The 18121-nt window shown below is 37.5% G+C and overlaps 1 protein-coding gene across 2 annotated transcripts; it reads left to right on the top strand.

Moving 5' to 3' along the window:
• The first annotated feature begins 2518 nt into the window (after positions 1-2518).
• si:ch211-112c15.8 (tumor necrosis factor receptor superfamily member 1A) lies at positions 2519-17587 on the top strand. Of its 2 annotated transcripts, XM_040047858.1 has the most exons (11): positions 2519-5139; positions 6926-7022; positions 7129-7254; positions 7939-8064; positions 8194-8233; positions 9932-10005; positions 10490-10615; positions 10827-10973; positions 11631-11668; positions 11886-11994; positions 15834-17587. In XM_040047858.1, the coding sequence occupies exons 1-11, from the start codon at positions 5125-5127 to the stop codon at positions 16172-16174; spliced, it is 1239 nt and encodes a 412-aa protein (XP_039903792.1). In that variant the 5' UTR covers positions 2519-5124; the 3' UTR covers positions 16175-17587. The 2 variants fall into 2 exon arrangements, with proteins under 2 accessions (XP_039903792.1, XP_039903793.1); XM_040047859.1 differs by lacking the exon at positions 10490-10615 and having other exon boundaries at positions 2520-5139.
• Positions 17588-18121: the final 534 nt, after the last annotated feature.

The following is an 18121-nucleotide window of genomic DNA, read 5'->3' as shown; positions in this document are numbered from 1 at the left end:
CCTGGACCTAGCAGACCTTTAGGTTGTGTTTATTGTTAAATACTTTTTGCTTGAGTTTTAGTTCATGTAGTGTTTTTGGAGCTACGAGTTTCATTTCTAATTGATGTTTGCTATTTGGTTTTGCCATGTTTCTGTTCACAGGTTTTCTTGGTTTGTCACCTTTTGCATTTCAGTGTCTGTTTGTAGTTATTACACGAGTTCCAGTTTATCCTTTCTCTAATATGTTCCTTGATGTTCAGTCTTTGTCTCGTTTTCCTTTGTGTTAAGTTTACCGTTGTGCCAGAGTTTTGATTCATTGATTCATCTTTTGTTTGCTTATTTCAAATTTTAGATTTTACCTGGTGCGTTTGTGCTGAAAATATACAATAATCTGTCACAATAATTAGAAGATAGTAATGCAGGAAGAACCTCTAACAGTACAACTGCAAGTCATATTTCAGAGACATAAATAATCTGTATCTAATGTAAAAAGTTAGCAGAAGGATTACCTGTGTTTTATATGTTATTATTGGGCAGCCAACATCCATAAATATAAGTGTTCAGGTTTAGGAAGAGGAGGATGAAGAAAAGTAAAACTGGAAGAATATTCCAATAAGCTGGTATCACTGGGCTCTCAGACCTGTCATCTCCTATCACTCAACAGTGCAGCCCACATCACAAGGGTTTTTAAAAAAAATCTATATTGTTTGTATGATCAGTTTTCCTCTCCTGAACTCTTCTCTCTCACCTGTGTCTGAAAATATTTGACCTTTGTGATGGACTTCTGTAGAGAGAATAGCATTGTTTCACTTTAGACAAGGGTTTGTGTTCCCTGGTATGTATTTGCATAGATTTTAGCTTTCTTAATCTCTTGAGGCCTCACAGCACAGCTACCAGATATTCACCTACTGTGAAAGTGTACAGATATTAGAGTAATGTTTGTATGTCCTTCAGTGTGCATAATAAGCACATATGTAGGACTGCTTTTTTCCACTTGTGTAATATTTTTGAAATTAGAAACTCAGAGTGATGCTGAAAAACTGGTTCGTGCATCTATTACTTCTAGGTTGGACTACTGTAATTCATTATTATCAGGATGTCCTAAAAACTCCCTGTGTTGTGTGTTTCTTGGACGTTATTGCTAAAGTTCAGAAGATATGTTAAACTTTGATTGTCAGTGGAAAGTCTAGAATTATATAGAATATGTTTCCCATATTTTCAGTCTCCCTAAAAAGTTATTGAAATTAAAAAACAAGTTTTTCCTCTCCAGTTTCTTGGCAAGAGTCAATCATTATTACTCTTTCTGTCTTTTTGTTTCAGCTTTTGTGACCAAATGTTCCCACTGATACTTGTACTGATTTCCTGTGGATTTCACACTGAGGGGATCGAACAAACTGATGGTTCATGTTACAATTTGTGCCCAGCTGGTAAGATATAATGAGGAACATTATTGCCAATAATTGGCCTTCGTGAAGTTATTGTGGAAATATCACATTAACTCGTTACCTTTCTCTTTCTCTCTGTCTTTCTCAGGATATCATAACGTTGGTGATTGTGATGATCAAGTTAGAAAGTAAAAATGCAAGAAATGTGAGCATGGCACATTCACATAGGTAGAAAACATCATAGAGAAATGTCGTAGGTGTGACTCATAGTTGTAAGTATCCTGCTCATTTTCAGTTTGCTGCTACACATACTGTCAACTTGTTTTCAAGTTAAATTGGACTGAAATATGACAGACAGGTATTTTCTGGTTATTTCAATATATGTAGACACATGTAGGTAACTGAGGCTAATTAGGCTTTTTAATTATTGGGATCCTCTGTCATAGTCTCACTGCTCTAAAAACAACAATTTCTACAGTCATTTGAAAGAATTTTCACAGGACTCTACAGTCATAAAAACACGAAATAAACCTTTGTCAGTATTATGGGAGAATTTTGCCCCACTTTTATTAACAGTGCCTGCTCAGTTTGCTCTGTATTTGCAGGCATTTGTTTATGGACTGAGAGGACAGAACAAACTAATGGTTCACGTTACAAATTGTGCTCACCTGATTAAACAATTAAGTAAATTAAGTAAAACACTAACTTTCCTCTTTTCTCTCTCTCTGTCCCAGGTTGTCATAAAGATGGTACCTGTGACGAGCCAATTGAAACGTACAGATTCAAAAGATGGGGCAAAAGATGGCACCTACATGGAAATGAAAAACTCTACGGGGAAATGTAAAGTGTGAGTCATGTGTTTGTAAGTATCCTGCTTCCAGTGAATAGACGCATGTGGTAGTGTGAGAAAATGTAAGAGGATCTGGAGTTAAATCTGACTATGCACATAGTATAATATGCTCTTTTGTTCCTGCAACCTTTCACAATGATATTTTGGTGATCTCATTCAACCGTTTTTTGAAGTCAGAACTCTTGAATGAAATCTGTTGAGTCTGGAAAATCTTGTCAGACTTGGGCTGGAGACTTTGCGGTGTAATTATATCATTTAGAAAATACCCAAAATGTCCAATGAACTAATGTTCATATGCTGGCTTACATAATGCAGTAACTCTGTCACTTAAAATAAATAAATAAATGAATGATTATATGAATTCAGCCACCTTCATTTTCCTTTCAGAGAATGCTCACTAAAGAAAGAATTGCCAGCAATGCCAAAGGTAGAAGACGGTACAGGCAAAGTTTTATGACTTCAAAGGGTTTGCATGAACTAGAAAAACACTTTTAATTGCTTTTAAATTCTGATCTAAATATATTTGTGGTTGAGTCGAGCATTTCATGTTTTCTTTAGGCTTTTTAGTCAAAATGGAGGAAACACGTTTGCAAATTTAACCTCCATGCACATCTCTTGTGCACTCACTGCTCCTGTGGTTTGACTGTGGGCATGATTAACCGTGGTGATGAGCAGTGCCAACAGTGTCTAATAATACGAAGGTTATGGGTTACCTGGCTAACTCACAAAGTGCGTGTGAAATGCTAGTTTCACACATTGTTCTTAAAGAGTAAACAGGCTCCCTGGATCTTCTGCTTCCTCTGCATCTCGGAGGACGCTCCATTCTAGGAGCAGTAACCATTCGAGTCTTCATATCAGGGCTTTGCTATCTCTTAACACCTTTTGAGATATGCCACCAGCTTCCTGTGTTGACAATACCAGTCTCTTTCCTTATTTATAGGACAGCATATCAGATTGAACCAGATTGAACCAGAATGCAGGAGGAAACATGCTAACGCATCATTTACATATCTATCCACAGCTGTACAGTTTCTCTTAAAGCATGGCCAAATCTTTATCTAAGTTACAATTACAAAACATCGTTTATTTTATGGATTAACAAAAAAAACCCATTGCATTGTTCTTCTCTATGGTGAATATGTTATTCAGACATTAACAGTACTTGTTGCTGCCATCACTAGGGAGAACTTGGAGAGTGTCTAAGTGGGATTTCTGACATTTGGTAGAAAGCAGGTAAGATGAAAGAAAATGGATCTTAATCATTCAAATATAAATTGTACATGGAGGATACTTAAAAAACATTGTGATGCTGAGGATTAACTTTAAGAGCCTTTTAGCACCAGACATCCGAAGATTGTTGCTGAGCTAAAGCCGATCTTTATGAAAGAAGGATCCAAATTCAGAGTGCAGATCTGACCTGGAAATGATTAAAATGTCCTGCAGGCAAAGAATATTATCAACCAGCATCTTGAATGATAAATCAGTGTGTTCAATAAATACAGAAAAGAGTATAATGTAGTCAGATCGCATTATTACACAATGTTTGCTGGCTTTCTTTTTCTGTTACTGGTCCAACAAGTCTCTCGACTAGGTTGACAACACCTAGGCATCCATCCGTCTATCCATGTACCTGTGGGTTTGTGCAGTACATGGATAGGCGGATGGATGCTCCAACTGTAGCTCCAGCTTCAACATCAAAAGCTTTGATGAATGCTTCAGATCTTCAGATTAATCGAGTTTCGTATGACTATTAGTGAGTTAAAAACCACTGGACGTTATTACTGCTCATGTAGTCTTTTTTAACTCCCAGCTCAGCGCTTTATGACTCATTAGATCAAATGTATTGACACATTATAAAAGAGATGGATATTTTTGGATATTTTTGTAAGTCTCAAATTTCCCCCTTTTTGAATGTAGCATCCTTACATCAGTGTGTCTTTGTGTCTACAGCAGGAAGCCAAATGCCTGATGCACTGATAGCTCCTGGATTTATTTTGGAAAGCATTATTTTATTTATTGCATATTGCATTGCTCTTTCTCAAACTTGAAAAAGGCTTGGCTGTGTTTTTTGATTTACACTGAAGTCTTAGTCAGCACTCCATGCCATATGAACAATGTATTCCTTTGGATTATAAATTCTATTTTTAAACCTGTATACTTCCTTTTTGGTGTATTTTTTCAGTCCTTTACATAAGTGTGGTGTTCAGTTAAACTGTCAAAACACACGCTGAACAGAATTTGTGAACCAATAAAATGTGACTGGTGTAGATTTATATGTCGGATTAAAAGAGGAAGAGTCAATATTCTCTCCTCTGATATGATAAACAACTGAGTTAACCACATTTGTTTGATTCTCATTGTGGTCCCATCCTTCTTTTTTCTCTCTTCTTTTGAAGTTTGAATGAAAAGTAGGTTGCTTTAGAGCCGGTAACATGGCCAACACCTTCACGGTGTACAACACCTCCTCTTACATGCCCCACTCCGCACCACCATCAGATCTAACCACATTGTCCAGCTTGTGAAATATCCCCATGTATGTCACCAGGGCTTTTGTCTGAACCACATCATTATCACTGAGATTCAGTGGAATTACACTGTCACTATGTGCGTATGCGTGTGTCTGTAAGGGGTGGGTGGTTACATCTGACTTTGTTTCCTGTTTCTCGCAACACTTCTCTGAACACTCCAAAGAACTGAAAGCCCTGACCCACAAACACACTCATACACACACACTCGCACAAACACAGCCTTCCTAAAACCGTTAATTTGAGTCAGCTTTAAAGGAAATCTACACCTCAGCTCAGTCAGAGTGCCTCGTCCTGCTGCTGAAAACGACATTGTTTTGCTTTCAAATGAGTGAATTTCAGCATAAGTTGGTTGTTTAACTTCCACACTGCCTGCTCTCCCAAAATGAACTTTGTCTTGGTAAGTAATTCTGTTCATAGGTTTGATCTGGATCATCTGCGTGTTTAATTTCAAGGGTGCTTTAATGCAGTTTCCTCTGAGTGGATTTTCATTATTCATTGTGATGGGAACTATCGGAAAAGATTATGTTTGGATTAGAGGAAGCAAACGTTATGTCTTAATGACTGCGAGATAAATATTTATGATTATTTGTAATATTTTCCTGCGTATATTCTTGAGTGGCCGTAAATCTCATTGCTGCCATGACTACAGCTGGTGTACATCCTCACTGTTGTGGCTTCTGTTTTTATTGTTTGCAATAAGAGCTCCATATGTAGCGTATGTACGTTAGTTGCTGCAAAATCGTTAAGGCTGTAGTGACATGTAGTTGTATGTGGATGAATGAAGGGAAGACGTTCTGTAGATTACTGGGATTATCTTTTGTGGTCTTGCAGCTCTGGGTGCAGTGAGACCGTGACGTTTAATAACTTGATACATTTACATGAGCTGTATCTAATGATTATTTACTTTCTCTTTTTGCATTATTCCCATTTACCCACCTTAAAGATCGCAAGGTTCTTGTCATAATAAATAAATAAATAATAAATGTAAAGACAACGGCCAATAGTTTTCTTAAGGTTTACCTTTGAGAGACTGAAATCACTCAATTGAAAATAGACAATAACTCACAACAATGAGAGGAGAGTCACAGATGAAGAACTTTTAACAATACTGCAAGCTATATTTCAGGGATCTAAATAATCACAGATGTAGGGGAAAAGTTAGCAGAAGGATTCCCTTTGTTTTATGTGTTATCATTGGGCAGCCAGCATCCATAAATATAAGTGTTTTGGGGTTTAGGAAAAGGAAGATGAAGAAGCCCACAGTGTGTAAAACTGGAAGAATAGTCCGGTAAGCTGGTAGCACCGGGCTCCCTGACCTGTCATTTCCTATCGCTCAACAGTTTTCCAACTTATCTCTTTTCTGTGGGGCCAAATCTGTGGGGCAGGGTTGTATTATATTATTTATATGATGATTTCCTCTTCTGAACTTTTCTCACTCACCTACGAGTCAGAAATATTTGACCTTTGTGTCGGACGTTTGTAGAGAGAATATTTTTTTTCACTCAGTGGTGTGTGTATATATATATATGTATAGAGAGAGAGAGAGAGAGAGAGAGAGATTTTAACATGCAGTACAGCTACAGCTGCTTGGATATTCACCTACTGCAGACGTGTGCGAACATTACTTATACATTTAACAGTAGTGTTATTAATCAATCAGGTTCATATCTCATCAGTATGTATCGGGGAAGTTTTGAAAATGAGGATGTTTTTGGACTGAGGTTTGCAATATGCGTCATGTATATGAGAACTCTGATGGTCAAGAAGAGTCTTAGTTCATTGGCTCTGGGTGGAGGATGGTCCAAATACTCTGACATGTTTTCCGTTCTGTCTTCAAAATGGACCAAGTCTCCACTGATCTGCTTGGCATATTTTTTTCTGTCATTCTGCTTTGGTAGAACAACAACTGTCTGCTGCACGATGTGCATGCTAGAGTTCAGAAAATGTGTTGAACCTTTAATGGCAGTGGAACATTTACATTTTCAATGAACATGTTCCTCTTTGATGATATATGCAAATTAAAAAGTTTTTCCTCTCCAGTGACTTGATGAGAGTCAATTATTTTTACTCTTTCTGTCATTTTGTTTCAGCTTTTGTGATGAAATGTCAATCCTGCTCACACACAAGCACCTTAACCCTCATTTAACACCTCAGATCTTCAGACCTCATTTTTTTTGTTTCAGGTCTTCCCACTGATGCTTGCACTGACTTCCTGTGGACAGAGTCAAACTGAGGGGATCGAACAAACTAATGATTCGTGCTACAATTTATGCCCAGCTGGTAAGATATACATAGGATTATTATTGACAATTATTGTCCTTCGTGAAGTCATTGTGGAAATATCACATTAACTCGTTACCTTTCTCTTTCTCTCTGTCTTTCCCAGGATATCATAAAGTTGGTGATTGTGATGATCAAGTTAAAAAGTACAAATGCAAGAAATGTGAGCATGGCACATTCACGGAGGTAGAAAACTTCGTAGAGAAATGTCTTCGGTGTGACTCATGTAATCGTAAGTATCCTGCTCATTTTCAGTTTGCTGCTACACATACTGTCAGCTTGTGTGATAAAGTTTAAGGAGCGTTCAAGTACAAATTAGACTAGAATAAAGCAGATGGATATTTTCTGGTTATTTCAATATATAAAACATGTGAAGATGGCACCTTCACTGGAAAACCACAGAGAGAAACGTGGACTAAAATAAAACAGTAGACTGGTGTTTTCTGTTTATTTGGTCATATAAAAGACAATGCTATTCTTCGCTGCATCTAAGATCTCTTTTAATGATGAGCAAATTATAATGATCTAATATTTCTGTTAAACCAGTTTGATGCAGTGGAATGAAATAAATATTTAGTGTGGGAAATCCTAATATAATAGTAACTGTATGTCACTAATAACATCAGTGCCAGTTTGAGTATTCACTTTACATGGAGACTTGCACTGTAACAACAACACGTGAATTTGTGTGCGTACCAGTTTGAGCGTGCCGTTAACATATTGATTCCTTCTGTTTACATTTCAACTGAGTTTCACATAAAATATTGAAGCAGAACTTGGAAAAATCATTTCATGTGCTAATTGATGAAAAGAATGTGACAGTAGAAAACAACATGTGGTCCCATGGCCTTATCGGGACTGCGTTTTTCAGTTATTTGGACTGAGATGGAAACACTGTATTTTGCTTTTCCCCCAGATGATGAGGTGGTAATAGAGCCCTGCACCTTTAACAGGAGCACAGTGTGTGGCTGCATGGAGGGATACTACAATTCAGGATCTTATTCACTGCAATGTTCAATATGTTCCTGCCCGCACTGCCCACGTAAGTAACCTCAAAGGATTTTAAAGCATTAGACTGATATTCACTGCAGCCAAACGGATTCATTTTCTAATATAATAACAATCTCACTTTAAATTCCTACATTCACAGTTACTCTTATGTTCCTTTCAGGGAATGCTGACTACTACACGAAGTGCCCACACCCCCGGAGGTAGAAGACTTTACAATGTAACAGAAAATAAACAAAAAAACATAGACAGTGTGCTTAAATTTTGTTCGCGACAGACTGACAAGAACACAGAACTGCAAATGAAAGCGCCAATGATATAAAATACATATACTTACTGTGGTGATAGCTTACGCTGTATTGTATGTGAATACAGTCTACAGGTATGCACCAAAATTGCAGTGTTTGTTCAGTGATGTTTGTTCATTTAATGTGTATCAACTTCTGGTGACGTTTAGAGGGCCACTAACTTACTCTAGATAAATGGCAACTATTTGTCAGTGCTAACTAAAATGTGATCTACAATATGTTTGTGGTTGAGTTAAACATGGCCTGATTTCAGCAGGGGACGTGTTGTCTTTTTGTTAGAATGGAGGAAACATGGTTACAAATTTCTCTCCCCCTCCCATATTTCCTGTGGTTTGACTGAGGCCTTGACTACCTGTGCTAAATAACATGCCTGCAGATGACAAAAGTCCTGATAATAGGCAGGTTAGAGTTGCTTTTCAAGCACTGTTTTCCAGTTTTACACATTTGTATTAAAGAATAGACAGATCCCCTGGACATCCACCTTTACATTTCTATAACCATTTCTTCTGATCACTGTACCATAATGTCTTTTTTAAGGATACAAATTGAGTCACAAGATGTCTCTTATTATGTGGGACCGTCCTTTGTCCCCGATGTCCCACATATTGATTGACTCTGCAGGATTTGCATTTGCACTGAGTGAAAGTGCAAGTGCAAAGGATTTGCAAAAGTCTGGCTTTCACTAAGCTTGTGTGAAAAACGGAGGAAAGGCTTTTTAATATTTTTCAATTTCTAATGCTACTCCCATCAGGGAAAGACACCACCAAAAAGTCACAAGGCATCTGACTTTTAGTGGAAAAGACTGAAACAACCACAAAGAAAATAAAGGGAAGTTTATTTCACTTTGCGTTTTTGCCTCTTTGGATATAATTATGCTTCAGGTTCGTACTAGGAAAAATATAGCATGAAGTGACAATTAGCTGACAATGATAGAATTGTCAGCTAAAAAAAACCCACTCAAAAATCAATGTTCATCCCTACTACTGAAATGCAAACAGACAGAACAAATAATATAAAGAGAAATATGGGATTATATAAGGAGTACATGATAAGAACATAGCTTCGTCTTCCCTTTATCCTTACATTTACTTGTAAAAGTTGGAAAAGTTACTTTTAAATGTCATTAATTTGGCCTCTACATAATAAACTAAAATCTGGTAACCTGTTATTGGTAATGAAAATTTCTGACTACCTCAAAACATTGCTAACATGTCCCCACGGAGTCACACACAAAAATGATTGCTTTCCTCAAACTGGGGTCTGATCATCCTAGTTGCAAAATGTTTGAATGTTTTTCCAATGCTGCTAGAAAACGTCAACCTTCAATGGAAAAATCTTTGATTAGTTTTTTTTAGTCTCTCTATAAGTCACTGCAAGCAAGCACACAGAGGAGAACTTAAACTAACAGACTGACTTTTGCAGATATATTCATTTGAATTATGCAGTCTGAATCTGGACCTCAGATTAATGTTGGAATGCATTTTTACACACGACAGGAGAAATAACTGCCTGTGTTGGTGCTTCATTAGCTTTTAATGTCAGGATAAACATGTGTTGTCAGATGATTTCTATACTGTTTTTTTTATGTTATAGGCCAACGAATACTGCAGCTTCGACAAATCCATCTACAACTCCAGTTGTGTCTCCAACCACAGTGGCAAACAAAAGTAAGTGAATCTTTAATTATGTATGTCATTTTGTCTGACTGACTTCTTCTGAAGGTTAGGAGAGCCAGCAAAAACAATGAGCCCTAAGCATTCAAGTAGATCTTTAGGAAAAGGAGATTTGAAAACAAGATGTGATACTGTGGGTTTGCTTTTCAAGCTTTTTGGTCCACACATCCCCAAAAATATTGCTGAGATAAAGCAGCTCTATTTAGAAGAATGGAAAAAATTCCTCCTGACCGTACTTCAGATTTGATCTGCAACTACTTAAAAAACACAACTGAGGCTCTCGGAGCCAGATTACTAAATGCACCAGCACCAAGAATAATAAATAATAAAGTTTAAAATTGTATTTTTCTTAAAGTATGTTAATGCAAACGCATTGTGTTGTCTATCCATGTATACCAGAAGATTACATCACATTATATAACCCACTAATGTTGAGAAGTAATTCCAAACTTGCTTCTTTTTTTTAATCGTACGACAGGATTGATGTCTACAACTGTTACACCAGCCTCAACTTCAACTCCCTTTCCAAACAAAGCTCTTGTTTCAACATCCAAGGCTTTCACGAATCCATCAGATCCTTATATAACAGAAATTCCACGTAACCGTTAGTGCTCATTTTATATTTTGACAACACATTTGATACATTAACTTACTGCCCTTGGTTTTGTAGTTTAGTTTTATAACGTATCACACTTGCTAAGGACATTTTAGCAGGTTTAGCAGCCTCTGATTGTTATCCAATTTACATGGAGGATAAAGACATAATATGCTTACGTCAGAACTTATTGATGTGGAGTGTGTCTTTGTGTCCACAGCGGGGAATGCAGGAATTTTTCTTGCGATTCCCGTGATTAGCTTTGCGTTGCTCTCATGGTTCCTGCTGATCTGCACCATGAAGATATTCAAACACAAAGACAGTTTTTGCTGGAGGAGGAGGAAAGAGGCTGAAGTCTCCCAGAACGGTAATCTGCAGTAAATAAATCCAACAAAGTACCTGTGCGTTGTATTTAAGTACACATTTGAAGTGTTTGCATTTCATATGAGATTTGTGTAACTTTATCTTCTTTAAAACGTAATGGCACAAATTTGACCTTGAAGGTTAAATGTTGCCTTTGTTACTTTTGTCAGTCCTTTTTTTCTATTGCCTAATTGTAATTTGTTCAGTGCAGGGTTTTACTATTTTTCAAGTGCTTTGAATTGAACAATCACTTTTATTCATCAGAGTATTTCTACAACTACCACTGAGCATTAATATACAGTACACAGAGTAAACAGTACAGGCACTTAGCGGTTTGGTAGATATTGACTGGGGACATTCATGTAGTTTTCATATGGCTAATATCAAAGTTATGTAAAGTACTACATGTAAAGTACTAATATGTAAAGTACTACACTTTACATTACTTGACCTCTGGGAAGTTAAGATACTATGACACATCGCAACCAAGGACACATTTTCTCATGTTACTCCTCACAATGTGAAATGTACTGTCCAGTTGTGCATTAAATAGAAGAATATCCATATTTTGTTCTGTTTTAAAAATGTGCCTTAGTGACTGAACATGTCTTGACTAACAGACAGGAAACTCAATGATAATATCTCCTTTCCTTTTTAACAGAACAACCCAGTCATCAAGGCAGTAACCCGACCACACTGGTTTGTGCTCAGTTTCATGCACTTCGTTTTCTTTAAAGATAGCAATCTAGGCAGGAACACTTACTGTAGGTGCACAGTGAGAATTTCTTGTACATAGTTCATCAAGATAATTAGCTCATTAGCTTATAATTAGCACACAAGAAAGGCAGAAAGTTTTGGTCATCCCTGTCATGCACTTCGAAGTTTGTACTCATGCTGTCTTGTTTGTTCTTTCAAGACGCTTACATTCTCTGAGGAAACTCCCATGTTGACTCTCAATCAGAATCCAGCCATGTCAGAACATCCAACCCACATCAACACTCTCATGCCAGTCAATGGCCAGATAGGTAAGACTATCTGAGTATTTGATCTCTTGCTAACATGCACGACATGCAAAATACTGGACTTTGTTAATTATGTGTTGATGATTTCTAATTAAAAAAACAAAACAAAAACACCCCCTGCAGAATTCTCGGAAAGTTTATTTTAGTCTCAAAAGTCATTTCCTCATTCCCAATGTAAGGAGTGATTAAAATATTCCTTACTTTTAATAGGAGTTCAGTGAAGAAGGTTAAAAAACCTCAAATTCGAGAACAGCCAACAATCAAACAGTCTGCATTTCTTTTTCTGTCATTCGGTATTAAATATTCACAGACGAAATCCTTCTCTGCCCTTCAGCACAGGCTTCCATTGTATTGCACTTTAGGGTAAATGTAACCATTTATGGTTTAAGACATAACTGGCAATATAAAACTGATAAATGTGACTTTATCTGCAACATTTTAGCAGGAAATAATTTCTTCTGCTACTACTTCTACTACTACGATCCCAGAAAATACTAGTTTTGTTACTAGAATCATGGGATTATCTGCTAAGAAGAACACCACATACCAAATGAAACTCAGTGGTGTTATAGATATTTTTACACATGAAGTGCAAAGGAAGCTTTTGCCATATTTTCAGAGACAATATGACTCATAAAAGGATAAACAACTTTCAACATTTATTCATTTCTGTATACATTATATCCTTTAAGTAGGCAGGAAAAAAACATCTCTCTCTTTCCCTATATACATATAGATATATATATATAGAGAGAGAGATATTGATATAGATTTAGATAGATGGGTAGAAGATTAGGGTCATTGCATCACGTCCTTCAGGACAAGTCAAAATGAGTTCTATACGGTACACACTATAAGGCTGAGTTATCTTTTGGTCACTTAGGAGTTTAAAACAGGCCAATCAACACAAGCTGGGTAAATAATGTAGTTGCTTAAGAACTTGCTTCTACACCACAGTGTGATTTTTTTATTTCTGTGGTGAGCAGTAGAGATGGTGCATGCTGCTGCACTGAATTACTTAAGAAATGTGTTAATTTAGAGAGGAGGTGAAACCTATTGTTCGTAGCGCTTCAACTTTCTCCCCTCATTTAAATGACTGTGGACTTCATCCGAAGTGAGACTTAGGTATTGAATGCTGGAGGGTGTGATGGGCTTGGCTGTAAATGTTTGAGATAAGTGATGTGAAAACTGCGAGAAAAGTTGTAGAAGAGGAAGTGTTCAGCATTGAGTTTTCCAGTAAAGTTATTAGCATTTATGATCAGTGACACATGTTTTTATGACGCACCTAAATAGGTGGTAGACAGTAGGTCATAGCCAGAAAAAGTGGCATTTGGCATACTTTTTTTTTTTCAATTTCATTGTTTCACAATTTAACAAATGCTTTCAGATAAAGTGTGATCCAAGCAGAGTACCTTCAAAACATAATGATACCACGATTATAGTGTATGATGAATAAAACCAGGGGAAATTTCTCAGTTGTTTTACAATGAATGAAAAAGACATAAACTTTAAAAAACTAAAAATGTCAAATATCATCAACATTAAACGAGAAATATTTCTAAAGCTTTAAGGAGAATAGCTACCCCTTCAAATACCTGCTTGTCTGCTTGTGTTGTTAAAAGGAAGCGCTATTTTGCTACTGCTAAATTGTTTAATTGAATTATATTAGTAAAATTAAAAAATGTTGCTGTTGCAGTTTCTTCCATCTGATAGAAGCGCGGTATACTATCTATAAGTGCTGTTGTTTTTACTTTTTCATCTCTTCTTGTTCACCATAGTGTTTATCAGAACCACATCTGTGGAGGTGGAAACTAGGAAATACAGCGTTCTTACTCGTTCGCATCAGTCAACAATGTGACATTAAGTCAAATGGCAAGTCAGATAGTGAACACATGTGCCTGTTAACTGTGTCATATGGTAAACTCCTGATATTCAATGTAAGCCTTTCAAGCCTGTAGGTGTGCTTTAAATACAACTGCAGTCATTAGTGAGGTCATGTTGTTGTTGGCATTCACGGCTAAGATCAAGACCTGTTTTTAGTTTTGCGCTGTTTGAACTGGGGTGAGGATTATGCTCTGTTCTCCTCTTCATAAGCTTGAGATGGGACTTTTATTCGCGTTGTGTATTCTGTATCATTACGTCTCTTGACTGTTGTTGTCCTGTTATTACAAAGTGAGAAAGCTTTTCCACTTAGCAGACCAGTGCTGATATAATGTGGTCAAATTTCTCTGTATATCTTCTGAATTACTTAATTAGTAATTACTTAATTAATTAATTCGTTTTTCAGAGTATACCATAATGCTGGTTGGAGGTTATAACGTGGGTTGTATTCAGTGGTTGAGAGGAGGCGGCAGAAAACACTCAGGATAGTCAAAAACTCACAACCACACTGGTACTGGGAATTCCACAGTGGTGTCCTTTAATTGACACAGACATCACCTACCTTACAAGGCCCGGTTGAACAGCTGCTGCCTTATCATACATGAAACACAGTGTTCCTACAACCTGTGACATTACTTTGAATTAGGAAGGTAAATATATGAGGTCCGTGTCAGTCCATACATCCATGTGCAAGCACGTTTCTCCCACACTCTACAGAGAGCAGTGACGCATACTTGTGACATCACTAAACATTAACTTAAATTGTCTTAAAGAGACACCACACAATTGTGACTGTTACAAGGTGTACACTGAATCATTAAAAAAAGCTTTCTATTAGAGTCAGTATATACAAATCATGAGTTAAAGTCTTGAATTATGCCTAATTTCTTTATATACTTGCTTCCAAGGAGCCAGACTTTTAAAGCAGTCTTGACCAGTAGTTCTCCAGGCTTTCTGAAGGTCTTTCAAAGTTCTGTCTTTGGCCATTGGCTGCTTTTTCACTCATTCTCACTCTGATCATTTTCCGAGGATTTTTTTTGGTTTGTTTATTTTGCCACTTCACACTGACCTATGACTCACTCAAGCATAAAAAAGACACCTCACTCAAGGAATGAATCAGTGTTGTGTTAACACATTAGAGACAAAAAAAAAACGTAGCAAAAAAAAATTGTTTTTTTTCAGTTGTTGTCCACGCAGCTTAACACGCTGTTAGTGCAATAAAGGCATACTGGATAGAAAAACACGTAGTAGAAGGCTATCGGTCATGGATCGGCTTTCCTAGAGCCTGAACATCAAAGTTATTGAAGCAGTGACAGAGAACGGAATGAAAAGCAGCCAATGAAAAGCTTTAAATGTGCTCCAAGAAGCCTGGGGAACTATTCCCAAAGACTAGTTAAGGAAAGTGCAGTAAAGCATACCTAAGAGAGTTCAGGCTATGTTAGATAATATAGGTGGTCACACAAAATCTTGACTTTCAAGCTCATTAGAACAAATTAACTCTGTTTTGCCCTTATTTAATGCATTTCTGTGGATATTTGCACCTCTTTGCTATTTTCTTTGCAAAATATTGAGCCATGATGGATGGCTCAAGACATTTGCACAGTACGGCACAATGTAACAATGCTGATCTTAAACATGACCAAAGTTTTTACCAGTGAGCAGTGTAAGGGGAAAAAAACATTAAAAAACACTTGCTGTTATCACTGCTTATCACTTGATTTCACATTAGTTTCTCTAATCGTGGAAATGGATGACGTCAGTGACTCACAGATATCCTAACAGGGTGGTCACAAACAGGAAGCTCTTAGAAGCAGCAAAATTGACTTGTTTGAGACAGGAGGTGAACTGCTGCGCAAATGCTCTATTTCACATAAATACAGATTATTTTAACCTCAGACTAACGCAAAACAAGCAGCTCAGTGCCCTGTGTCCTCTGACTGTTAATTATTCTCTCCTTCCAGTTGCCAGACGAAATGACCACGCAGATCGCTGGCCGGCCATCGTCCTCTACGCGATCATCAAGGAGGTGCCCTTGCATAGGTGGAAGGAGTTCTTGCGTCTGCTTAAGGTGACTGACCAGCAGATGGCACGAGTCGAGATGGAGACTGGTTTCAGTCTCGGCTCCATGGAGAAGCAGTACCAGATGCTGAGGCTGTGGAGCCAGCACTCTTCCTCCAAACTCAGTGATATTTTCTCAGCCTTACACTACATGGAATTATCCGGCTGTGCACAGATGCTCCAGGAAAGCCTGGAACAGCTGCAGTGGACGCCTGACCAGAGACAGGCACTCACAACCATTTGAATGGAGCAGTGTGGGACAACTGAGGCTGTACCTGGCGGCACAAGTGTAATGCTATCTATAACATGACTGGAAACATAAATTATTCAGCCATGGACGCTGGTGTGAAAGATTAGACACTCGCTGGAAAGGACATTACGATCTGTAGCCATATAGTACAACCCTAGAAACCTGGAACAATGTCGTAAATATCCCGTACTGAGTAATGCAGACGTAGATTAAAGCCAAATAAAAACATCTGATAAACTGGAATGTAAAAAAAGTGGACCCTTATTTCATGTTAAGACAGAAACCTAAAATGTTGAATGTAAACATATGAAATAATGGATTCGTAGCAGTGCAAAATGCAGTTTCGAACATCAGGTTACTTCCTCAAGAGCATCATTAGCATTTTTAGGAACCACATAACACCTCTTAACACACTCGTAATATTCTTGTAGCCTACAGTAGGTGGAGACAGTAAATAAATAAAAAAATATTGAGGGAAGTCCCCTTCCCTTAACTAATGGCTGCTGCCAAAAGTTGTTTAGAACAATGTAACCTCCAGTTTTTTGTGTGGTGCCTCTTAAATGCCAACAATGGAGGCTGCGGTTTTTACAGCAGTACTGCAATGTACATGCATAACTGGGAGGTGTTTGTGCTTAAAGGGTAAGCAAGGAAGTTGCACTTCCTTAGTGTAGTGTACGTGATTGTTTTACCTCCACAAGTCTGTGCTTGAGATTTCTCTGTTTTTTTTCCCCTTTTGACTTGTCAAAGGACAGACTTTTTCAGTCTGAATCTTTAAACTGTGCGTGTGCGTGATCACTCCGTGCACATCTGGGATGTTTGTGCAGCACAGCTGCAGACGTCTCCCTCGTTTGGTATAACAACTCAGCCACTGATTGTTATTGTGCACCCTCGCAAAGGAAGAAAACTGAAATCCCCAAAGGACGTCAGTTTTTCAGTTTCCTGCAACTAAATGGTGTCAGTGTTCAGCATGCTGGGTTTTTCCTCACCACACATATTCCATTTGAACGGATGGTTCTCACTTGTGGTGTTTGGGTATCTCACTTTGAGAGGTTTTTTTGTGTGTCTATGTGTGTGTGTGTCATTATACTTCATTGACAGTAAAGGTCTTGGATTTTCCCATTTAAGATGTTTATTTAAGAAAGTTTTAATGGGAATGTAGGCCACTTTCCCTGAGATATAAATATTTGTATATGTTTTACAGGTTAAAGTATAATTGTTTTTTTTATTTATGATCCATTTGTATGAATATTTGTGTGGTGCAGAATAAACTGAAAGTGAAAATCTTAATGTTTTTCATCTCATTGTGGTCTTTAGTGGTACACTGTTATGAAAACGTGCTACTGTAAAACCCCAAATCAAAATGTCACCTGTATATGTATATGTCATGAATAAAATGTTTGGCCACAAGGTGGGAGTATGGACTGTATGTTTGAACCGCAGCAGCTGGTGTGCATTTGTAAGCGCGCACACACCCCACCTACAAAGAAAATAGGAGCACAGTACTTGAAGAGCTTTTATTCTTGAGTTGGATTACACCCATCGCATGAATTGCAAATTTGGGCTAAAAGCACAAAGAACAGCTGCCTTATATTGTTCATAGTTACTGGATAGAAAAATAACAGATCCCTTACAGGACGACATTCACTTTATGTGTTTACATGCAGCACGACAGCTTCAAAATTTATAGCATTATTCTTCTGCTGTCATGTAGATATGCTGTCAGGCTGCACATCACCATGTGTTTGCCATGTTTTTAACCACACCAGTGCTGCCAAAAAAGGGATTTCCAGTATTTCTCAATAAATAAATAAATAAATAAATAAATAAATGAAAGATTACCAGAACTGAAACTGCTCTAAATGACTTGTTGGCCTTTACTGTCACCTATATCTCACAAATGATATCACGTCATATAACAAGCTATGCAGAGTAAGAAACACT

This window comes from Simochromis diagramma, unplaced genomic scaffold (genome assembly GCF_900408965.1).
Source record: "Simochromis diagramma unplaced genomic scaffold, fSimDia1.1 OVJJ01000387.1, whole genome shotgun sequence".
Taxonomy (NCBI): domain Eukaryota; kingdom Metazoa; phylum Chordata; class Actinopteri; order Cichliformes; family Cichlidae; genus Simochromis; species Simochromis diagramma.
Note: the sequence above shows the minus strand (reverse complement) of the source record. Positions and strands in the feature narration are given on the sequence as shown.